This window comes from Tenebrio molitor, chromosome 2 (genome assembly GCF_963966145.1).
Source record: "Tenebrio molitor chromosome 2, icTenMoli1.1, whole genome shotgun sequence".
Lineage (NCBI taxonomy): Eukaryota > Metazoa > Arthropoda > Insecta > Coleoptera > Tenebrionidae > Tenebrio > Tenebrio molitor.
The window spans coordinates 27845422-27871914 of record NC_091047.1 but is presented as its reverse complement, the minus strand read 5'-3'; the positions used below and the strand labels follow the sequence as shown (position 1 = coordinate 27871914).

General features: G+C 33.9%; 1 protein-coding gene across 7 annotated transcripts in view; it reads left to right on the top strand.

Annotated features, from left to right (window-relative positions):
- The window catches only part of LOC138123271 (orexin receptor type 2-like), a 130538-nt gene that overhangs the window by 43652 nt on the left and 60393 nt on the right, over positions 1–26493 (top strand). For 6 of the 7 annotated variants that reach the window (XM_069037900.1, XM_069037893.1, XM_069037895.1 and 3 more), the window contains exons 3-4: positions 2874–2912; positions 25609–25751. In XM_069037900.1, the coding sequence (XP_068894001.1) occupies positions 2874–2912; positions 25609–25751 (182 nt within the window). The remainder of the gene's footprint in view (positions 1–2873; positions 2913–25608; positions 25752–26493) is intronic. The other variant, XM_069037899.1, reaches the window with a different exon arrangement.

Sequence of the window (26493 nt, the reverse complement as noted above, 5' to 3'; positions counted from 1 at the left end):
AATTTATGATCTCTTTGATGGTTTCATCATCAGTATAAAGATAAATGTCAATGGGACTTGATAGTCTTGATAATGAGGATAAAAAATACAAGCAGAGAAAAATTATTAAAAATATTTAATTGAAGAGACAAAGTAAAGTAAAAAAAAATAAGGAGAAAAGTTACTGATATTGTTTCCTGCTTTACAATGAAGTATGTAGAGTGAAAGTTTACTCTCAACTAACTAAAAAGTATCAACATCTATTTCCACACGGATTCAATCGAGACCTTTGATACAGCATATAATGCTCGACTTTTCAGTACACAAATAACATTTCGGATAAGTAAAATTAAACATTTTTTGACAAGAATTCTAAATCTTAAAAAACTGCAAAACTTTATTGAGTAAATTACAATAACCTAGATTTACTCGTTTCAATCAATCTAGACTATTTTTATTATTTTTACTATTATTTGTTACTAGGCAATCAAAAGCAAAACCAATCAAAGCAGGCGTTGCAAATTATTGGTAATGTCGTAGCGGATTCTATGCAAATACACTTTCAAATGCTAGTTTATTATAAATCGTACCTCATGAATTTTGGACGTTGGAATTATGATTGCGCATTTTATTATTATTATCTGATAATGAAGAAAATTTATCAAACACACAAGAGTAACATTTTACATTTGTGAGAATGTATAATTGACCAGTTTTATTGCCAAACGCGACGACACTGGTAAGCAGATTTTTCGCGGAAATGTCCTTATTTCATAAACGAAAATTTGTTGGTGTAGTGTCATTGCCCTCTAGAACTCCAGGCCTCAAGCCAGACAGCGTGTGATGTCACGAGGAAGGCCAAACGTCAAAATTTTCAGAAAGTATCAAATACGGTGTTTTAATCATTCTAACCGAAAATTGAAAATTGTGAGATAAGCAAAAGCTTGGTGGCAAGTGTATATAATAATTTCAGTTGATACCAGGGTATTTACTGTTCATTCAACGTCGCAAAAGACGTTGAAACCTGGGAAGTATTTTTATACCCTATCAACATTTTCCTGATTACAAGTCGTTGTAAGAACAATTAAGTTGAAAAAATATTTGTTACACATATAATTAAGATGTAAGAAACATTTGTTGTGATTTGGTGTTATTTAAATGATTCACAAAGTAAAAATTACGCAAAAACAATAAATACACAAACTTAACCTCACTTGTAAATGACAATTTTCGCCTCGTTAATGGCATTTTACTCCACGAGTGCAAACCAAAAATTTTACTGTTTTTATTAAATTCTGGAGGTTTAACGCGCTTTTTGATGAAGCCTTTACTGTGACGTCACGATCAAAAACAATTGCTGCCTTAAGGCTTTGTGTTCTAGATGGTAATGGTAGTGTGCTAGACTTCACTTAAATGTCAATTTTACGCACGTTTTATGGTGCAAATTTTATTTATTCAATTATAATTCATAAAAATCATTGATTAATGGAGGTCGGTTAATTTATTTTTTTCAATAATGTGACAATAAATCAAATTTTGATGCAACATATTTTCCACTTTTTCTCGGAAATTTTGTTATCAAAGGGCATAGTTTTTTATGTGTTCTAGTGTTCTAAACTGGCCCACTCATGACAAAAAAAAAAACAAATTAACACACGAACTCGTTAAATAAACTATTATTCCATTAAATGGAAATGCCCTACATTTTTAGTAAATCGTTTTTGTCAAGATCCTTGTATTTTGTTTCAAAATTGTTTATATTCTTTTATTGCAAATTTAGAAAGTTAAATTAAATTCTTATTTGGAAAATATATTTTTCAAAATAAAATAAAACTTCAAACTGAATCTAATTTTATTGCGAGTTCCCGTCAATTAAATCAATCTTCTGCACCATTTCTTGAAAACGGAGTTAAATTTAATATTAATTTAATCTTTAATTCAACTTTCACTCAGAACACTCCTTTAATCAAAGGAAACTTTCCAAATGCTTGTCATTTAACTTTAACCTCTTCATTTTCTCCGAACGTAGGTTGATCCAAAAGCGTCTTCTAATGAAACCAATCTTACCTAAAAAACATGTTTACATTTATTATCTTTCAGTTCAATAAAATTAGACATTCGATGGAACCAGTTATCGAAACAAAAATTTCCACTTTTTGAGTCGATTCAGAAATAAAATTTGAAAAGCTTTCATGACTTGATCGTTAACTAAGCACTCGTGTTTCAATCGAAAGAACAAAAATAAATGACAAGCTTGCAAATCAGCACAAATAAGTTGATTTTTAAAATATTTCTCCTGTGACTCTATTCTGTTACACATCTCTCTTCTAGCAGATCGTAATTACAATCTGTTTTCTTTGAAAGACATATTATTGTGAAGTTGCAACGGGTCCAAATTTGGGAAAAAATAACAATAACCGTGTCGTTGCTCTTGTAGATTGCTTAGTTTTGGTTAGATTAGAATTAGTGCAATCTATAGGTAAAAAACAGAAACAAGTTATTATCAGCTAGACGAATAATAGGAGTAATATCGTTTTATTTCCTGGAAAACAGTAAAATCTTGACCCGGTTTATATTACTGCTACTCCGACATTCGCTCTGGGCTGTTATTTTTATAAAGGTAATAAAATCCCACACTTCCTAAAATCGCAGCTTTTATTACGAATCCAGTCTGAACATCATTTTCTCTTCGTTCGCCGATATTCAAATATCATGTCAATTTATTTTATGCTTTATCTACAAACAATTTTATTTAATGACGACAAACGAGGAACAATAAAACTTCAGCCGTAATGACGATGGAATTCTTTGAATAAATTCCAAATACATCCATTATTGCACACGATTCTTTCACTTAAGCTCTTATTTATTCTATTTTTCTGTTGGAATTTCAGGTCGCCTTGGCCTTACTTTAGCGTTACATATTTCGAAACGTATGTGTTTAGGAAATGTATAATTTGTGTGTAGTTAGTGTAACCGTTGTGTGTGCTAACTTTAACTAACTCATCTCGCTCGACTAGAATCGAGTTGTGTGTTCGTTTGATAACCGAGTACCTGCAGGACTAGAATAGAACGTTATTTAAATTTATTCGGTTTTCGCGAACAAGGAAAACTACATATCTTCTGCACGTACACGAGTTTAGTTAATTATAATTTGTGCATGAGTAAGAAGAATTGTGCGAAATAAACTTTCAATGTTTGGGTTGGGATATTTCAAATAAAAAACCAGCTTTAATGTAAGCAAAGGAGAAGGCGAGCTATAACTGGATCAGTTAGTCAGTTTTCTAGAGATTGTTATTAATACAATAAATTGGCAGTGCCGCTACTTATGCTAACAGTTCTCGATTAAATTTAATAACTGAAATGAGATCCTTCAAAATGTATTCAAATAAGAAATCAAAATATACGTTTCAGTTAAAAGCTATCTCCAGTCTTGCCTATATTGTTCTTATTTTACTTTTGCTTTTTGTTTCTTTTTTTTTATATAATCTCCATGACATTAGTATCTGAATGGGTGGCAGCTGGGAAAGCGCGTTCCGTTGTAACTTCAATATTTCATAGCTTCATTATTTGCTCTCAGCATTGTCTAGAATCCATAATTTTTTACGAACAAACTTCAGCGTGGATGTCTGAATATCTACATAGAATGTGAATATTTTAAGTATGTATACAATTTAAAACTGAATAAATGCCAAAGAGAGTGCACTGACAAATTGGAATATAGGAAATTCTGAAACTATCTTCACTTAAATATCCTTTGGTTCCATGTGTCAAATAGTTCTTGTGAGAGTTCAGTTTGATAGGCACTGCTTAATCCTTAGAGCGAATCTAGGAAGAAATTTGAAGAATAGCGGTATTTTGGGATAAAGTAGATCGACTGTGTAACATATTTCTTTGAAATATACTGTATTAAATTAGTTAATTAACATAACATTTTATATAAATATCAAGAGGAAAGCATCCCAAGGCATTGAATTTCATAGCCAGCTCCTAATTAAGATCTTGTTTAATACTCGTACATATGTGCAATCTGTGCACTACGTTAATTAACTTTGCACAGAAATATTATTTTATTTTATGATTTCTGTAACGCAACTGCACCAACCGTCTAGGTGTACAAAGTGAAAGCAAATCAAGAGTGCTACCTTATCTTTTGTTTTAGCGAAACGTTTGTCTTACGTTGTTCGTATGCAGAATTACACTTGTTACGCAGTCGTTTTATTGGTTGCCTATTCACTCCGTTTCGAAAGTAACATTCTAATAAAAACGCTTTCTCTTCAATGGTAAAACCCATTTCACCACTTATTCTGAGATAGTTGTTGCTTACAATAACTGTAAACGTCTGTAAACTTTGCCGAAACCGAAAAGTTGTTCCTTGGTTAACACAGCACACCGTTGCTTTAAAATTGACGTTTATTTGACATTTCAACGAAAAATCTGCTTACCAGTGGGATCGCGTTTGGCAGTAAAGCTGGTAAATTATCCATTTTTACGAATGTAAAATGTTGCTTTTTCTTCATTATTTGATAAATATAGCCTAAGGGAGTCCGTTTCGGCTCAGGGACGCGAGGGTCGCGGGTTCGATTCCGACCCAGGGCGAAATTTAAAAAAAAAAAAGGTTATATTCTGTCTCGTGATTCGGAAGTCACGTTAAGCCATTGGTCCCGGTCTATTGAGTTGGTCATCATGCCCCTCATAGATTTGTAAACCAGTCCTAGACTGGGTAACAAATTTTTTATTTTAATTTTTATTTTTATAAAATGCACAATTACATATAATTCCTACGTTTAAAATTCATGAGGTAAAGTAGCATTTGAGACCAAAAATTGTCTACGCCCATGCAATGAACGCTTATTTGCATAGAATTCCGCTACGACATAACTGATAATTTGCAACGCCTGAAACAAATCAGAGCTTTTCGAAAATAACTCCAGACAGGTGAAGTTCATTTAAAAATAAAACATTTTCCGGTGATTTTTATTTTTTAGTCCATTTTTTAAATGGCTCGCCACGATTTCCTTCTAATTCTATAAATATTTATGCCTGTGTATGACCTTTGGCATGAGTTATCGACGTTTAAAGCTGAAAACAGGGTGATAGTCCACAAAAATAATTCAAATTTCAACAAATTAATCGGACATTCATTTTTAAAACCTGAAGAACAAACCGATAATTCAAAGAAAGTGTTTTTCTTTATTTCATATTGATTAACAGATGCTTAAAACACCTAAACATTTTTTTTTTAATCAACGATCAAGCTTGACATGATTACTTCCAAATTCTTAACTCCAGACAAAAAAATCAACATTCGCCATCTGCAACAGCTTTATTTATATAACTTGGAAGTTAAGAATTCATCCTCTACGTTTAATTTGTTTACATTTCCGCAAAATTCAAATCTCTGAAATCAACTAATTTAAATCAAATACCATTAGTTTTGTGTATGTAAAAATAGATGAGTAAAACTGAATTGATACAACTAAATGAAAATCTGCTACCCAGATTTAAAACTGTTTATACCGAATTAGAGTATTTTCGACTTTAAACTACATAATTGTCGAAGGACCCCATCATGAGGGCTCTTGAAGAAGCAGTTTAATCCACAAGAAATTCTAAACTACATTTGAGGCCAAAATTGAATTATCTAAGTGGAATGTTGCTAAATTAATTAACTCTAGTTCATCCCGAACTCACGCATAGTGCGAATTTGCATAATCAATACGCAACAAACTATGTACCAAGTGAGAAAAAAAATGTAGACGTTCTTCATAGAAAAGCGGATAGGATTTTTTAATAATTTTTCTTTTACTATTTATTACCAGTTCTACATTAATTCGCGTCCAGCGTCAAGCTAATGCAACAAATAATGTTCCAGTGCTGCGGTCAATATGTCAAAGTGTATAAAACTTGCTTGTTTGTTGTAAATGCAAAATAATTTACTATTTTGCTTTGTTAGAAATTTGATATTCAATAACACCAAGTGATGTGTAAAATTTTCAGATCACTGCTCACATCACATCAAAGCTTTGCAGTATAGTAGTCAAATAGCTACAGTCTATTTTTTAATCAAAGAACCACAACACCGCAATTTACACCCAAAATAGAGCTGACAACATTGTACACTTTTGACATAGGGTGAAAAATACGCGAGGCTAAATAACCCAGGACGATCCTTCCTTACCAATACGCATGCGTTAGTAACTTGGGTGCTTTTTTACATGTACCGCATGGTACTGTACCGCGTGCTGCACGTAAGGCAAAGAACAGTAGATGAGTAGAACACAAACTAAAGATATAATTATGTTTTTAGAATCTTTTAATAGGTCTATTATTGTATTCAATTTGGAGTCGTTTATGGCTATCTATTAAAGCACTCGTATTATTGTCATTTACACCAAAAAACTTCCAATATTAATGTTCAAACTCTACTTTTTAACATATGTTGCAGATGTAGTTGCATTCGTTACCTTGAATTACCAATTACATAATACAAAATTCCCTAGAATTTGAAAATTTTATTTTTTATTTAAAAATTAAAAAAAAAATCTAAAAAATAACATAAAAAGCTCGCCTACGGGTCGTTTTCTAGACCTGGGATTCGTGCGCCAAATCAACCCTTATAAAACTCGTCCAAACATTTCATCACAGTTTTTTTTAGCAGCAACATCAAAAATCGTTTCCTCGGAAACGCATACATTTAGTGCAGTTACCTTCAGGAAAGCGTGTGTGATTAGTTATCTTAAAATCGTTTTCATTTCAAAACTAATATACTTTTCACGTTTGTTGTTGTAGAATCCTTGTTGGATTAAATATTAAAATTCACAGTTAACAGCTGACGTGCGAGTTCTGGGACACCCTGCATAAATGAGTTTACTACATAAAGAAGTCCGTGAACGTCAAATTTAAATAACGCGCAAAATTATAGGACTTGCGCACAAGTATGGAATGGCCTGGGTCATTTAGCCTCTCGTGTGAAAAATCTTATCATATAAAAATTGAGGTTATTACAGATATTAGTAGCGCAGCAATTCAGCATGTTAATAAAGTTTATAACAACTAATAACAACTAATTTGAGAGTTTAATAAATGTCTTACTTTGCGAGGCATTTTAATAACACGTTCAAATTTTAGCTGCGAGTTTGCGTACTTTCAAGGACATTAAATTTAGTAAAATTTTATATTTGCAAACCTAAATCAACAGGTCGTGGTTCTTTGTTTAAAAAATAGACTATATTTTAAAAATGATCGATAGGTATATCTGTTCACACATTTAAAATTTTATTTTTCTCTAAAATTAGTGATCGAAAGATTTGTGTTAATTGTAAATTTCGTATCTCTTATTACTTTTAGTTTGCCAAATGTGTTTTTTAATCGTGTCTACAACTTTTCAAAAATTAATTGACCATTTTAACCATTAAACTTTCCGCATTTCCTAATGTATTTATTTTTTCAGTTCCAGTGTATACATCTTCAAAGTATATCTTTTGCTTTTATCAATTATGTTTAAACATCGTAACTTGGATTTTAAAGTAACTGCACATTCACACATTAAGAATACACTTTAAATTTGTTCAGTTATTTGTGCAAGTTACAATGGATTATAACGGATAAAAAGCTTAATAAACTCAGCTTATGTCAACTAGGACAATGTAATCTATTTATGAAATCGCAATAAATTTCGCTCAAGATGTAATGCAGTAATAGATGTCTGATAGATATGGGGGTGTGAGGAATTAGAGGAAAAGTTCCTTTGAGAACGTGGCGAGTGTTACCAAGTCTAAGGCTGACGAAAACAAATTCTTTTAACGACTTAGTTGACACTCATTAACAGATGAGTTTTACACTTGGAGAAATTTGTTTCTTTGCTTATTGTTATTTGAAATGTAGTCTCCCATTTTTTGACAAATTGTGGATCCTCTTCTGAATGAATATAGTTCAAGAAATTCAATCAAAATTTTTTTTTTTGTGGCGTCCAATATACAACAGTGGGACAACTAATACTTTTGTAAAACGCTAAAACAGGTCAACTTTTATTTTAAAGTGAGCTGAGTTTAAATTACTGCACCTATTTGTGACGTCATCTCCTTCAGAGCTGTGACGTCATACGCAGTTTTTTTAAATGTAAATACTTATAATTATATACAGGTGTTATGGAAGTCCACGTAATAAATTTAACCACCAGTAGGACTCGTTAAAATAAAAAATTTTTTGATTTATCATTTTTTCCGAAAAATTTTTCGCAACAGAGTTATAATTAAAAAACAGTAAAAACTGTTGGTAATTAGAACAGCGATCGTTCTTTCTTCATAAAACTGGTACTGGTAAAGTTTTTACCGCACAAAAACATTTTCACACCCTGTTTCGTTTCAACTGATGATTATCCCATGAGCGAAGTGTTAAATTAGGGGTTAAAAAAACGTCTTATTCATAGGAACACTAACACTAACACGACGTCGCGTCACAGTGAGAGAACCAAGAATGCTTGCCTTTTGCATCCTCCAAGCCATCAAGGGATGCTGTTAAGTTCCCTTATGAAGAATTGCTTCATACCACCGAGGTCTCTGACAATCAAAACAGAATACTACGATATTCTTGACTGGAAAGATGTGTTCTATGCAACTTGCTTTCAAAGTTTTTCTTCTCGTCTAATTGGGTTTACATACTTCATTGCAAACGAAAAGTTCTCAAATTTATAAACAAGGTTTCTCCATGACTATTAAAGAATAAATGAATTCTGTTGGATATTCAATGAAAGAATGATATATCCAATTCAACACCCAGTGATAAAATATACTGAAATCCACCGCTGTCGGTCAATCACATCCCTCGTGTTTTCATTCTATCACGGGTAGATCGTCAAGCGGATGCGTCTGTAAACAATAAGTTGCGCATCGCTGAACAAGGTACAATTTTAATTGCCAAATATAAAAAATCAAATTAAATTAAAGTTTCAAAGATTGCTTTTTCTTTGTATGATCGTGGAGAAAGTATAGTCTTCAACTCGCGTATAATGGCTATTATTCACTCGGACGATTCCACCACTCGCCTACGGCTCTTGTTGGAATTTTCATCCTCTTGAATAATAGCCATCATTATACGCTCGTTCAAGAATGTACTATTAAACCGATCTACTAGTGTTGTTATCCGTACTTTTATCGTTTAGAATTATTTCTTTGTTGAGTTAAGTATAATAATTTGAGTTCCACCTATCGATTCTTTTTTTCGAATTAGCTAATGAGTTATTGTTTTAATTAAGAAGGATGTTTGTTAACCACTTGAACAAACAGAATGTTGTTTGCGTTTCAGAACAAATAAAAATATATCGCTAATTACCACATCAATAGTCGTTAGCCTTCCATAAAATTATATTTTTTCATGTACATACTAAATTTAAAAAATTAATGGAAACAACATAATTATACGAGGTGTTTTTTAATCTGATCTTATATCTTCAATGTCAAATTAAAATCATATTTCGTCAAAGTATGAAATACTTCAAATTTGTCTTAGACTGTCATTCTGTCGGTGGTGCACAAAAGGATCATAAATGTTGAGTGAAACGTTTTGATTATCTCGTCTCATCCTCAACGCAACTTTTCTCACTTATTTGGTGTATTGTTGGTTGCCGCTTTCCCTCGGACGAAACAAAAATTTTGGGAAAGAAATATTTATTGATCCTAGGTTGTGTTTTGTCCTAGTTTAAAGTTCTACGGGAAGCCGTACCGTGAAAGGATTTCAAATAAAACTTCATTTACATTTTACTTAACAAGTAATCGTGTATGGTGCTGTCTGGTTCCAACAACCATACAAATATATAATAGAATTTAGTAAAGACTAATAGAAAAACGACCAGCTGAATAAATACATACATTTATGAACGTGAGCAGCATTATAAGAATTTGAGATGCGAACTATGTGATCCGGTTTAGATTTGAATTATTAAATTGAAGTCGACGCGATACCCCTGGAACCTCTCAGTCTAGCCTGGTCTAATATAGGGAAAACAAAAGTGGAAAAGGTACTAACAGACTTATCAGGGATACCTCTCTTCACGTGTCAGCTCATTTCAATGATCCATATCCATCTAAATACGGCGCAGCTCTTTGTGCACTACGCCGGACTTCAGCTAATTGAGAGCGATGGACACTGGCGGTAGCTTGCCCCGACCGCGAGAGCCCCAAGGAACGAATAATAAATGAAGATGTTTTAAAATAATTTTAGAGTAGATCGCCTTGGCGAGACCGCATTCCCCCAATCGATAAATGCAAGAAGATCACATACATCGCGATAAAGAATTTACACTAACTAAATGCAAGGTCGTGAAGATACGAGTAGTCTTGTTATCATCGAGTTCTCAAAGAAAGTAATCTACCTTTACCTTAGTGTGATAAAGAACTAATGTTGGTTGAATAATCAAACCGTGTCTATAATAATTAAAGTACAAGAATTAGAGAAATAATGGACCTTGTAATTGTAAAACACGTGGTCACAGCAACAATTGCCGTACGTAGCTCCAGTTACTTTGGAGATCACACCCCGAGTGAGGGAAGAAAGCCCCGTTCCCTGGACTGGACTGGACAGTGCTCTGTTACGCGGTTTTCGAAGATTCTTCTTTTTTCCATCATTTCATTTATTTTTGCTTTGATTTCTTCCTTTCTCCTGTGGTGTTCCGTTGTTTTCTTCTTTGTTTCTTCTTTCTTCTTTTCTTTTTCTATTCCATTATTCTTCTTATCAGTGATGTCGACGTTGATTTTCTCATTTAGGTATTTTTCGAGTTCCTATTTCTCCTCGCGACTTTTGAGTCCGTTGGCGTTCCAAAAAAATATGTGTAGTTCTTTCTTGTCCACTAATTGCGTTTAAAATAAAAGGTTTGAGAGTTTCTATACTTCTTCTGTACTTCTTTCTGTTTATTTTTTCATAGTAAATTTGTAATTCACACAATTAATTCCTTTCTTCTAACCTCTTGCCTCTCGAATTTTCTTGATTAATCTGTAATTTTTTTTTGTCCCTTACACATTTTTCCAATTCTGTTTACTAATTTATCGTCCCGTATCCCTTATCCTTTGTTTGTTTCCTCTCCCAACAACAAAACGTTTAACAAAGATTTAACCCCACACGAGTCAATTTGCGAATTGACTCTTATCGTTCGTCACTAATTAGATTTTCAAATTTCCCTCATCACGTTGCAGATGTTGGTCTCAGACACTTAACTCGAGACATAAAAGTCAACACTTTCCTCGAGGACAGGAGATTGGCATAACTTACCAAAGCACATAAAGCCAAGGCGTAAACATTTTCTGTGCATCTGTGCTTGACGTATGTACGTTTCAGGCTAACAATTTTAAGTTAACGCCATCGCTTGATTGTGAAGCCTGTCTGCGATCATACTCCAGCCTAACACATTTCTCCCGGTCATTTATTAGAGAAAACTACACGACAGAAATAAATTGTTAATAGATTTTAGACTAATTTGAAATTTATAAATGGCTTCTTGATGTAGCCTCCAGAACTTTACAAAGCGAGGTGAAGCCCTCTTCAAGTAAATCAAGAGTCTGCATCATTTTAAGAATTTATGAAGTAAAGACAGATCTCTCATGTATCATTCGATAAGCTTCCAAACAAGAAAAGTTAGGATTTCGATTAAACTACGGCCAACGCAACTAAAAAAATCCTTAATTATGCATACAGGGTTGGGTTAGAACTTTCCGGAATTTACTGTGGGTGGATCTAATTATAGTGGTTCTCGTGAAGTGGTGAATTTACATCAAATTTGTACATTTAAATTCACGTTATCTACGGAACATAATTCAATGGTTTGCTTTACCTGTAGATGGTAAAAACTTCTCAGGTGATGGCAGATTCAAAACTGCCTATAATACAAAATTGAAATTTGCAGAAAAATATTATCGACTAGTGTCAGTCTCTACGAGTATTGCTAGTAAAAATTATGCATAAAAGAATAATACATTTTCTTATATCATTTGGTTAATTTGTTTTTCTCTTGGACTCAATATTCAAGATGAAGACATTAAATCATTCGACTACGACCCGCCGTGCCTTTCAAGTTTTTGAAAACTAAAAGGGCAACGGATAATTTTTATTTTTAACAAAATTTTCTCAAAGGTTTAATTTTGTTTATTTGTTCCGCAATTGTAAACGTCAGTTTTACAAGTGACTGTATTCGCTTTGAAAATGTCTCTTAACTGGCTAGCCAATAAAATTTTACACCCGTGCTAATATGAGTGTCCTGCGTTTCCAAAACAATACGTGTGAAGCTCATACGATTTTTTTTCAAATATTTGAATTTTTAATAGTTTGTATAACTAATTACAAGTGTGGAACAAATAAAATATTCAACAATACACGCAAGGTAACGGGTTTAACTAGCCCCAGAAGGCAGAAGGTGACTGGCTCATAACCTTCTGCCGCCAGTAAAAACCGTTTTACCGTGCTAGTAATGTTAAATACTATTTCAGAAGAGTGGCAACAGATTAGAGATTATGAAAACTGCTGCTACTTATTTTCCACTGCATTCGTTTAGTTTAGAATATTAAGTCACTTGAAATGTTTCTTTCAAAATTAGTTCTTTCCTATGAGAAGTCATATTTTATTGAAACGACTGCAGACAATATATTAAATTCATATCAACGAAAGGTGAAGAAATTCATGGTTATAGCCAGAGCGCCAAGATTAGAGCCCGAGGCGTGCCGAGGGTTCTAAGGCGCGCACTACTAGATACGTTAAAACCCTTTCTGATAATAATTATTAATCAAATTATTTTGTCTGATGTTTTGATTTTTCAACGGTTGCTATGAAAATCGTCTACGTTAACCAATGAAATCAACGAAAATCTTTCGTTGCTAGATGACGGCTGTTCATTATTGACCTTGGTTAATAATGAAAATTATTATTAACCTAGGGAGAGAAATTCTACTTCTGGGGTCGGTTCGAGAGTCAATAATGAGTAATGACGCCTTCTGAGACTAGTAGTGAAAAAAATGTATTTTCAGCAAATGTTTTTGATGAACTGCTGATTCAATCCCATCTCTACGCTCCTATTAGTATGAAGTCGTGTTGGCAAGATTCTTTTAGATGAGCAATTTTAGCACAATCGAACAGTAAAGTAACATTATTGATCCCAGTACATTAGCATTATAATTTCTATGTAAATTAGTATAACTTTATTGCAAGGAACATGAATACAAAAGGAATAGATGCACTGTCAACGCCCCATTTTCGTCAAGGACCCTCATCTAATTCGCAATCTGACACATGCAAAAATAGACATTGCTGACGAAGGTCATGACAAGCTCGTAAAGTTGCATGAAATGATGTGATAATAAAAAAAAATCAGTATGTACTACTACTAAACAAATAGCAAGATCACTGAACTTTTATCTAAATTAAGAAACAAGGCAACTTTACTTATTTCATTATTTTTAGCTACGGCCGCTTGATTAGTAGTATTCTAGTATTACAAAAATAATTAATCTTTTAACATCTACTAATTAATAATACATACTAACATTGTATAGACTGATAAAAAATTTATTTACAACTATGTTATCACTGAGGTCAATAAGAAAACACTTTTGATTTTATTGCCGCTTTGGCTTTATTGGTTTTTCAAACACAGAGGTTGGATCTTGTCTCTCTACCATTCAAGATGCACTTACTTGGATTGCCCCCTTTCGTCCCATTCGCGTCTTCATCTTCCTCTTTTCCAGCCTCTTCTGCGCCTGCGCCCTTGAGGTGTCCCATTCGCGGGAAATACGAAATACCGCAGACTTGCTAACAACTATGTATATGTCGCAGGCTTATAGCAGAATTGGCGATTTGCCAATTTGCGTCACTTTGAATAATAACTTTCAATTATTCAAAATAACCTGTAGTTTTCACTCATTTTGCAAAATGTCTAATGGCAATTAGGCATATTGAAATATCGCAATATACTGAATTGATAGAGATTGAATAAAATGGTCCGCGGTATTCTAAACGGAAATTATATTGAAAAATAGTATATTGTTATATAAGTGAGGAAAGGGATGCATTGCTAAACGAGAATGACAATTGGATCACGAGCGATAGCGAGTTGATCTAATCATTCAAGTTTAGCAATGGACCTTTCCTCACGTATATAACATACTATTTTTTCCAACGTCAAGAGCTTTCGGTTTATCTTGCATAGGTATTATCAATTTATTATTTTATGCAAATCAACATAGAAGTAAAATTTGAAAATCACGTTTCCATGCTCACAGTAAACAATAAAATTTAATTAATGAATGTCAAGTCGTGTTTTTACCAAAACTTGAAAATTACTCAGAATTTACTAAACAAATAGTGATGGAAGTAGAAGATAGTGTTGTAAATTTACCAAATCCAGAAGCAGCGAAGTACAGCTTGACCAGAACAGCTTGGCGTATGAGATGCGCACAAGAGGAAACGAGCGAGTCTCTGTAAGACAAGGATATGGCTATGGTTGTAGGTACGGTACACTCAATGAAGCAAATCTGCTCAAAACAGCCCGGACATGCTGTTCCCTTGAAGCTTGAAGCGCTGATTTTCGCCCGTTAGTACACGATCTAAACACTTCCAGACCCAACAGACAAGTGCGCTCCGCTAATGGGAGGGATTTCAGTCCACTGCGTCACTCGCCAAGCTGTTCTGGTCGACCTGTAGGTATCTTTGGAATTATTACCTATAAAATCTCGAGCACGCTACGGAAAGGAATACAATGCGTTACTGAGATGGAGACAAGTAGTAAGAAGCGCTAGTTTGGCGTCAACGTCAAGCTCTGTACCGACACGTTATTTAGAAAAAAAAAATCAGGAACATTTGGAGTTTTAATTCGTGTAAAAAATTGTACATTTAATTTCTATAATACTGATAAAAAAGTTAAGTATCTTTGTAAGTGCTAATTGTTAATAAAGAATTCTTACAAATGTATATATATGTATATTTGAACGTTATTTTAAAGAAAGTATGTACATACCTAAATGGGGATCAATTTTTTTCTTACTTTCCCCACTAGTGAGGGAAGTGATTTACTTTCCTCACATGTGATGCAAACGCCTACTTTCATCTCTAAATTGAGTGATGGAAATGTCATTTTCAGACTTGACGTTGGAAAAAGTAAATGAACATACACAGTCTCTCGTCGGCTAGACTACGCTACTTAATACTACCAACTTAACTTCTACCAACTGTGATTTGGTAACAAACTATACAGCACGTTACGATTATTTTCTAAATGACTAGGCACTTTGAATAAATCCTTTTATCATTATTATTCAAAGTGATGCTGTTTTGCAAAACGCCTAGTTTTTTTGCAAAAAGCCTAATTCTGCTATACGCCTGCGACATATATACAATGTGTCGCATTTAAAAAGAAGGTAATTGTTCACTTTAACTACTTCTGGAATTTTCGCGTTTTTTCTGGCTAGACAGCCTCAGGACATCCTCCTACATCGATTCCCACTAGTCAAACCTTGTGCAAATGAAAATTTTCCTTACCCTTTAGTTATACTAAGACTTGGTGCGACCTTGAAACACAACAAGAGAGAAAAAAAAGGCATTTGCACAAGGTTTGAATGGTGGGGCACGATCTAGGAGGACGCCCTGAGGCTGTCTAGCCAGAAAAAACGCGAAAATTCCAGAAGTAGTTAAAGTGAACAATTACCAAAAAGAAAATCGGCTCATAGTTTCGTTACTTTTAGGTGTAGAAATTTTTATATAGTTATAGAATTTTATAACGTGCATCTTTCATGGTACCCAACTTAATTAACTTTTAAACCCAGCCGACTGTTACCTCGCAAATACTGCCAACTCTCGACATTTGTTTTGCAAAGTTATTAGAAAAAAATGTTCACCATCCAATTTTAACTCGATATGATGAGTTTCATCGCAAAATTTACAATGTAATTATTTAAATAATGTAGCCCCAAGCTCCACTTGCAGTTGTGTATAAAATACCGTGAGAACAACATACAAATTATATTGAAACAATAAGCAATTGAAAATTCCTAAAAAAAAATAAATTGAAATGCTTTGAAACTCGATACAAATGGTCAAAATTGGATTCTAACCAATTTCTTAAAATAGCTTCTAGCGATATCTCCCATGCCAAGCAGAATATCCGAAATTATACTTACAATTATTTACTTAAAATTGAATTGAGTATACCTCAAAAGATGCAACTGATGAAATTCTATAACTGTACAAAAACTCAAATGTCTGCTCCTAACAGTGACAAAATTGTAAAACTATTTCCATCTTAAGTGCGACAAGTTGTACCTATGTAATTAATTAGTACAAATTAAGTTATTACTGACATTTTAAAAGTTTGAAAATAAGCTACATATTATTTTTTAAAGTTTTCGACCCAACTGGAAAAGTTTACACGAGTAGGGAGAACATTTTCCACCAAAATCCGTAATTTTTTACTTTTAATTCAAGTTTCCAATATTCATTTTTGTTTTCTTCTCTTTTATCTGGAGCAATTTTCGGACAGAATGAAAAACATGATAAACATGACAAATTAATATTAAATACAGGTTATTCTAAATGATTGTAGTCGAAGTAGGCCATGCCCACATTTTTGCCGCTTTCATGTGAACTGTCAGTTTTGTCGCTGTCACTGTCATTTTTTAGGTGAAAAGTGCGGTGATGAGGATTTTATTTATTTTTGTTAAATTAACGATTGAATCAGAATAAGTGAGTACACACACCGTTCACACACGAGAGTTAAATTAGGTGCAAAACAACTCAATATTTTCACATCATTTTGATGTTTTTTTATATGGAGCGGCAACCATAAATTTTACATTCAGTTTTCACGCCTACTTCGACTACAATAATTTAGAATAACCCTGTATAATACCGTGAGATCGAAAAAGAAAAAAAATTAAAGTTGGCTGTAGCCAAAATTTTCAGTTGGCAATTCGTTAAGATTTCAATTATCAGATGTCAGCCTTAAAAGTTAGGTTAGTGATTTTGAGAACGTTGAAATCTTGATATTCAAAAAGGTGTGGATTATGTGTGAGCTGTCGGTTGTAAAAGAATTTCCTCAGCTAGTGCAATGAAACGATGAGATTTAAAACTCCCGCGCCTTTATTCAACGGTGACCACGCAGCTTGTTTATAAATCGATTCAACGATCAATATTCAGGGAGGTTATGTTGTGAGGGCTCTTATTGTCAAGGGGTTTAATTTCATGCACAACAGACACACAATAGGGAAAAAAAGTGCAAATCTTTTTTAAGGATAAGCTGAACTGTACCAAATGATAGGTTAGTTTCTTGGGTTAATCTCCGGATCGATTTATTTAGGGTCTCTGCAATTCTTTGTTCAACCTCTTCAATATTTTCAGCTGCTCTTTTTGTCGGTCGTGCACTGCCTTTTTTGTGCAGATCACTACTTGTTTCCAAAAACATGTTTACGCATTTGTAGACTTTCTGGGCAAGTTGTTGATAAGTGCCTTGAAAGTCCGGAAACTTTTGTTGAAATTCCTCCAACACTCGAGGTGTCGATAGGACCATTCGCCGTTCTCAAGTCTTTCTCTATTTTTAAAGTAACACTGCACAATGAAATTTTTTGCTCTAAAGTGAAAATATTGTAGTAGAAAATTTTAATAGTCTATAATTAATAATGCAATTACCATTGCAATGACATTTGAATTAAATTTTTACGTGTTGCCAACTGAAGCATATTAATCACGGCCTTCTCGATTTTTTTTATTTTATTATTTTATTTTTTTTTTATTTAGAAACATATTATTCCAAAAATGTCATTATAGTATGTTTACCAATTTTTGTTTAAAATATGATAGTTGTGTATCATTCCACCCTCGTGTTTTAGCTTTCGGCAGTAATTTCCACTTCTGTATGTAATATGTATACTATTATTTTTTTCATTAGTGAATAGTGTTACATTTATCAACATTTTTACTTAAAAGCAGGACTACGTAATTAAATACCTAAACAAAATGATTAATAAATTCATTTTAAGAAAAGTACGTGCTCCATGACATCTTTTACATTTTTCACAGTTCTCCATTTACAAAATGTAGTATCGGATGTTCATTTAAATTTATCCTCAAAGTTGGCGTTGAAGAGTCGATTGTGAACGCACCACTCGTCCGTCTGCAGAGTAAAAACACAAACAACGCAAAAAGTGAGATCAAAATTAAACAGCTGATCCGTGATCTGTAATCGGTGGTGCGTTTTAAATGAACACCCTATATATTCTGATATTTTATGCATTAATAATGCTGCTCGTTTCTGAAAAACTGATGTAATTGTGTCAAATAATTTTTCTAAATCCTGTCAACGATACTTAAGAAAGATCCGACAGATACCTACTGAAAAAAAGATAATTACAAGAATAATAGTATATTATGTATTAGGATTAAAAGTGGTACTTTTTTTGTCGAGCACTTTGTTTACATTGCGAGGCGAAGCGTAGCGTAGCCGAGCTACTACAATTGTAAGTCAAAAATAGCCTGTATGAAAAAAGTAATCCAGGTTGTTTAGTAACACCGATGATGGGTAATTTTCACGTCAGTTGTGATACTAGGGTTGCTAGGTAGTTTGAAATAATGACCGTCAGAAAAATTATCATTATGTTTAAGAGAATAATTTCTCAATTCAGAGATTTTAAAATTTTTTACCATATCAGGTTGAACTACTTTCCTAGCTATATTTACTAGCGCGTATAATATGCTAATTAGTAGATAATTCTAATTCGGCTTACGTCGAAAAACTTCCATCTACTTACTTCTGACTTATTTGTTTTGGATGCCACTCATTCTTTTAAAATTCTGCATTTCCCTCGTGAAAGCGACATTAAACATCGCATCTCGAGCAAATTTTCAATTTGACTAAAAACGGAGTAAATATTTGCTGCAGATAAATAAAACCGCCAATTTTCCAGAAAGCGGCAGGCGTCCTATAATTTTTTTAAATTCATTGAAATCATTAAAATATCGCCTCCCCAACATTTGTGGATAAAATATAAAATCTCCATAGCGCGATTTCGCGTATGTATGAAGTGGAATGAAAAGTCTCCATAAGTGAAAAATTCATTAAACAGATTTGCTCCGAATATAGACTGAATTCTTTTTAATGCAAACCCAAAAATTCAGAACGAGAAGAACGACAAAATTACAAACAAGACAAGCAATTTTAAAATCGTTTAAGACGGACTGGAAATCTGAAAAAGTGTGTTTAAAAATCGTCTCCCGAAGAAATTGAAATGTCTGAGTTTTTTAATGATTAATAAGTGACGTAAATCATAAAACGACTTTAATTTTTCTGTCAGTCAGAACTGATTACCATATTGAAATAGGAGGGAAAATTGTGACATTATAAAAAATCGAATTAAAGCTATTTACGAGATTATTAATAAAGCTGTGGGTATTCGGTGAAAACTAATATTGTTATAATTATCAAAGAAAGATTTATGGTAAACAATTAACAGTTTTCATTAGTGTGTAATATACTGTCAATGTGCATACTGGATTAACTTCAAGATACTTATTTGTTACATCATTTAATTAACAACTCCATTCTTTTCAAAAAATATTCTTTTGGTTTATCCTCAAAATGAGCTACTAGAGACTTATTATAAATGATTGCCTCATCCCAGTTGGGGTTCCTGGCGTAGTTGAATGTGCCGCAAGCCTCATAACATGAGTCAAACTAGTATCGCCGGTAGGTGGCGATAATCGCCGTAGTTTTTCCCCCGGAAATCTGTCTACTAATCTGTTTCATGTTGCGAGGCTGCGACACATCCAACATTTGTATGGTTTTCAGCGCCAACTGCCATTGACCGTGGTGTTAGTTTCCTTAAAATCTATAAAAAGGATTCCCTCACAATCAAAGAAGATTGCGGCCATTACATTTTTTGTTGAATTTTCTTGGGGGTGTTTCACCCTTACGTCGCCATTCTATCGATTCCCTTTTCGACAGAGGATCATAGTACACGATCATTATTTCATCTCTTGTTACAATGGTCTCCAACACAGCTTTTTTGGTCTGACTCATAAAGCTTTAAAAGTGTTTGCGCACACGCAACTCGGTGTTGCCGCTGAACAGCCGAAAGATGTTTGGGAACCCACCTTGCGCTGACTTTGTGAATTCCCAGCTGGTCATGCAGGATCCGGCGAACACTCGCATCGGAAAATTTAAACATTTCTGATATTTCTTGACCTTCTAACGGCAGTCACTTAATACCGACTCTTCAACAAGGGCAATATTGTTATTGGTCGACCAGATAGATCTTGCATCATCTTCAAGAGACTCTTGTCCCATAAGAAAGCCCTTTGCCCAATCTTTTAATACAAAATAGGAAGGAGAACTTCTACTCTACACACCATCCAACCTTTGCTTGATAATTTAGGGAGTAAGCCCTTCCTTTACCAAGAATTTTATCACAGCTCGATACTCGATTTGAGCCACATTTTATTGAATATGTCGTGTTTAAGATACCTTCAATTAAAAACTGTTTGGCGTAAAACGTAAGGCTTACAAGGCTATTAAAGGCCACGAATTTATCCTGCTAAGAAATCTGGATCTATGTCAGACCGAGAATTTTTGGAGCGACCCTCCTGCGTTAGTAATAAGTTTGCTGACCTGACGGGATAAAAGAGATGTAATAAATGCTCCAAATGCCTTCCTTGATTATTATCAATTATTCGCGCTAAACATGTTTGTCATCGCTGGATTTTCACGAATACTTTCGGCCACTTACTCGTATGTCACGCAGTTTAGATATGTATACTAACTGACTCCCATATGCGCATAAAACATCAAGATCAGCGGACTACAAAATGAATCCGTATTAAGCGATCCATTTTTCTTCTAAATTGTTGTTTTTATCAATCTATGACATCTCTTCAACAGTGTGGTGGAGCTCCGTCGTCTAAATACTTCAAAGCAATCAAAAAGAAAACAAATTAGAGCAGACGTTCCAAATTATTATTATCGGTCATGTCGTAGCGGATTCTATGCAAATGAGCGTTCAATGCATGGGCGTAGCCAATTTGTGGTCTCAAACGCTACTTTATAATAAGTCATACTTAATGAATTTTGGGTAAAATAATGGGTAATTTACCAGTTTTATTGCCAAACACGATGCCACTGGTAATCAAATTTTTCGCTGAAATGTCAAAGAAACGTCAACGATGTGCTGTTGTTAGCCTAGAAATCAACTTTTTGATTTCGGCAAAGTTTACAGATGTTTACCGCAATTGTAAGCATCAATTATCTCAGAATAAGTGGTGAAATGGGTTTTACCATTGATAAAGCATTAATTATGAATTAATTAATAATAACACAAATAATAAATTTTTCGAGAGGTAGGCAACCAATAAAATGACCTTCATTTTGTCATTTTGACATTTTTAGCCGAATTAGATACCTACGTTGATTACTAAATTAAATCATATTATAAACGGTATCAAGTGGTCAGCGTTATTTTTGGTTGCGTACAAAATAAACTTTATGTGACTAGCCCTGTAGGTGTGATATAAACGAAGGAGTCAATTACGAGGCCCAATCAAACAATCTAGATGAGGAGTCAGATCTTGAGTGTAAAGCCTGCTTCGTTTGTGATTAATAACGGACTCGACATATTTGGTTCCTCATCTATTTTCCAATTAAGTCATTGAGAAAAAGCTATCCTGCGAGTGGACGTGGTACACATGCAATCCTTGTTCATGCAGAGTTGCCGTAAATGGGGAAACACCTAAACGTAAAGCAAGTCTCTTTTTATACTCCAATTTTGCTTTTGGTCAATGCGTTGTAGAATTTCAAGTTTTATTTTCAAAATCCAGTCATTTTTTGGACGTCTCAACGTAAATATACGAACAAGCGAATCCAGAATTTGCCGTTGTGGAAATCGTTCCATGTAGAATCGACGAGCTTCAGCCGCATTACCCAAAGCTTCCCCATACAGTAACGTAAATCCGACACTTATGAAGTTCACCATTTTTAGAGAAATTAAAAGAAACAATTATTTTCACTGACAAATCGAACACCAAAGACTTTTACTTTTAACACTGGTGACATCGTAAACAACCGGCGATTAGTTTCAGCACGAAAAAAATGTAAAGACTCTTACACATAAACATTTTAGCTTTTTCGTACCTACATCTTAATTGACAATCATTTCAGCGACGGAATGTCTAATTAGAGGTTTCAAAAATGTAAAAAAAAGAATCGTTATAATCGCACGATTTGTAGAACTGTCAAATTTGACAAATCCCCTTACGGGTAAAAAGGACCACAATAAGGTGATATTTCAGCCAATTAAAATCGTTGAAAGGGGATCACGTGATACATGAATTACAATATTCAGACAACATTTTTTCTTATAGAACATCAAAGAAAGATCGAAAATTTTCTACAAAGAGACGAGTTAAGATTTCCATTCTCTCAAATAAACGAACAAGCAAAGAACGGTTAAAATTAAATAAAAATGTGTAGAGTATCAATTATTCCAGGAAAAATTAACGGTGTGTTATGTTAATAAAAATGTATTCTTTTCAAATTTTAAATGTTTGTTTAGTTTACTTGCTAATCTTAAATCGTATTTTTAGAAGTTGTTTATTAAACTAAAAGCACAGATACAACACATACCTACCCTCGACATTTTTCAACGATTTTTCTATTCGTTCACCTTTAGTTCAATAACCAATTTTGACAAGCGCAGTTTGTTTAATCTCAGTCTCACTCCAAGCATCCGTGATAACACTTACTAACTCGTAGTAAAACTCCAAAATTATTATATTATTAATTGCCTGTTTACGCTTCAACAACTAAAATTGTATATTGTCGCCCAGAACAGTCAATTCCGGGTAAATGAACTCATAGTAATAAAATTATGATTTTATTGTTCTCCTGTATATTGTTCCATCATATTCGATTTCCTCATAACTTTTAATAACTATATTAACAGAGAATTTCCCAGACTATTTTAGACCGCTCCTGGAATAAAAATCTTTCCGTAGATGAAGAGGTTCAACAATTTCTCATACAGCTTGGTTTCGCGGTTTCACCAATATGTTCAGCTGTCACCGCTGAAAGATATATTTCAGAATGTATTACAAAAAAGACAAATTGTTTTCCATTTCCTTTTCTGAACTAACGTTTAGTCAAAGTTTTTACTTGCACCGTTAACAAGAATGTTTTCTTTCACAAAATAAAACTTTTCTCCTGATTAAAACCTGATCTGCACAAATGCAACGTGTTATTAAAATGGGTTTTCAACTAAACAATTGAAATTAAAATAAATCCATTTAGAATGTGTGTAATTTAGAAACAAAAAGACTGCATCTGTGATTTCTCACAAATGTAAATGTATTTAGACTCAAAGGTGAAATTAATTTGGGAACATTACTGACAATTTGCCAGACCGGAAATCGTAGTCGAGTTTTGAGAATTTGACGTTCAATGCATTCCTTTTCTCTTTGCAATGATTGGAAGACCCCCCAATTACGTAAACACCAAGTGTTTGTCTCCAGAGCATTTAAATCAGTTTTAGTTGATTTAAGTCTACCTAAACGAAGAGCTTTGTTCGATTTTCTTCGTCATCCACAATTCGTTAAATCAAGATTGGCGGACCTTAAATGAGGACCGCGAAGACACCGTGGACCAGAAGACCACGAAAATTGGTACCACTTCTAGCAAGTGGGTGTCACGACACGATGGTCAAAGTGCTTCTTTTCTTTCCAAAATGTCCCTCAAGGGCGGGGGGTTTGTCATTCCCGACTATAAGCGACATTGTGAGATTGTTAACTCGCAACAACCAATCGAAGAGGGTGCAGCAACAAATAAAATAAAACAACTTGTAGCATAAATCACGGATGTAGTACCAAAGCGCCCCGTACTAACCCTTTCGAAGCGCTACCGTCGCCAGCGAGAATCTAATCGCTGGGCCCCTACCATCTTTACCAGCTGCGCGCCGTCGGAGCGTACCGCACCATCCCCAGCCAGGCTATAAAAGGGATGCACCCATGGACAATCATTCATTATTCATTTGATCATTCGAGCTCCCTCAAGAGTCTCACCACAAACCTTTGTTAACTTTGTTTACCTTTATGTAAATAAACTATTTACAACACAAACACTGTTAAAAGTGACTCCACAACGTGGGGCATAATGTTAAAAACTAAAATTAAGTATTTACAAAACCCAACACCAAGTATTGAGTATCTACTCAGACATTTTATATTTGAAGAAACTGTAATTTGATGGAGTTGGTGCAAATTCACCAGATTCCAACTCTAACTGTTTATCGATGATTGCCACTGGAATTTGTTAATTTCATAATATTTTCAGAGCGGGAAGTAATTTAGGAATTTCGTTATTTAATCTGACAATTTGTTAAATGAAAGTTTTAATTGAGCTTTCAGTATTCAGCGACTTATTGTTGTCGTTAAAATTCAACTCTGGAACAGGAAAAATACAGTAAAGAAATCGTCTCTCGTTCCTATAATATAAAATTACAATGATTAAAAAACACAGAAAAAAACGTTGTCAAACAAGACCAATTAGACTTTTCAAAAATTTAGATTTCAAAAGAAGTTAAATTTTTAGAATGAAGAGAGATAATAGTTGTTTACACAATTAGTGGGATAAAAGCAATATTACAGGATTCGAGTGTGAAGATTGCAGATGACGAGGGCGTTAGCCCGAGTTCATCTGTAATCACACGAGTTTCCTGTAATATGCTTTAGCCCACGTGTTATGTACAAAATTTTATCTAAGACCGCCCCGAATTTAAAAAAAAAGGTAAATCTTATTTATTTCCGCCAGTTTCATTACACCACTCAGTGGAATAATGACTTACTTATCCCACTGAGTGGGGTAATGAAGGTCATTTATCCCACTGAGTGGAGTAATGAAATGCGTCCGGTAATAAAGTTCCTTATTCCACTCAAATGAGTGGGATAAGTGTCATTTATCCCACGGGATTAGATAAAACATAATATCCAAATACTGAGAATATGATATCAGTAATCTTTTTTTGTTGTGAATTAGTTAATTCAATTAAACAATATTTTTTTATTTAAATGACAAAACAATATTCACAAAATAAAAATTCTTCTCGTTTCCCGTCCATCGCCAGGCCCGGGAGGCGCAAGAAGAAATTCAGGAGGCGGTAAGCGACATGATTATGGATTTTAGTTGTTTAGTAAATAAGCAATACCAATAAGAAAATTAATTCAAAATATTTATGCTCGAAGTTACCTAACCAAACATCATTATTTAAAATAATTATTTCCTTCCAATAACAAATGCTCTTGTTTTCCTCCAAACCTTTTATTTGCACTCTCACGTCGCAGAGAAGCCCCACGTTGTGCTTTTGTTCGCCTGAAAAAAAGAATTTTCCTCAAGTGGAAAGGAACAAAAATAATTCTTTGTTTTTCGCTTTAAACGTGCGCGCTCATTCGAAAACTTAATCGCATAAAATTTTACAAAGGACCACTGTATGCAACATTGCACATAACAAAGATATATTTATATGCACTTGTTACTGAAAATGTTTGTACAGCACATTCAATAATTAACGACTTGTTTTCTGTCTGTAGACAATTTTGGTTTTTAACAGGGTTTTTCTGTTTCAGTGTCACCAACTACTTCCTAGTGAATTTGTCAATAGCTGACCTGTTTGTAGCCTTGGTGTGCATGCCCAACGCGGCATACGCGGCATACACTTCAGTTTACAGCTTTGGAGAGTACGCCTGTAAAATATCCGCTTATTTGCAATGTGAGTAATCCTGTATTTATTTATAAGTGGAACCTATAAACGCAAGCTCATGACGTTAACCTTGGTTAGGAGTTTTTCAGAAGTTAGAGTAATAAAACTGTCATTGATAAGCCGAATTAGCATTTCACTTAAACCTAAGCCGATTATATGCAAATAAATGCTAATGAAAGAAAAGCTGCCAGTCAAACGAAATATGACTCATGGCACGGCTCTAATTTGTCAATTTTAATTTCAAATCAAATTCCGGGTATCAATTTTCGAGGGTGGTAAATTGAACTTGAGGCGGAGAAGGATTCGTTTCTATTTTCCGACTGGGAAATACGTAATAAAGCATCAGTTTAAATCGGCGAAAACGCGCTTTGTAAAACGATTCCGGGGCTTCCGCGCAACAGAAAAAATCAAATAAATGCGACGCTTTGAATTGGGAAATCGCACCAATCATTTCGGATAACCCACAGAAAACATCATTAGGAAGATATTATCAGTGTTATATGATAAATCGTTTACCCCTTAATGCCCGGTGTCCCACACAGAGAGTATCGATCGCTCTTTATAAAAACCTCAACACAAACCAGTGGGTTTGAAACAGAACTCATCAAATATAGTTTTGATGGAATAGATAGAACACAATTACGGACGCGTGGGATGCAATTTGTAAAACAAAGTTTGCCTTCCCGATTAAGAATTTGCAAATATATTCGTGACTTAATTTTAACTAACTATTTCATTTACAATAGTATCC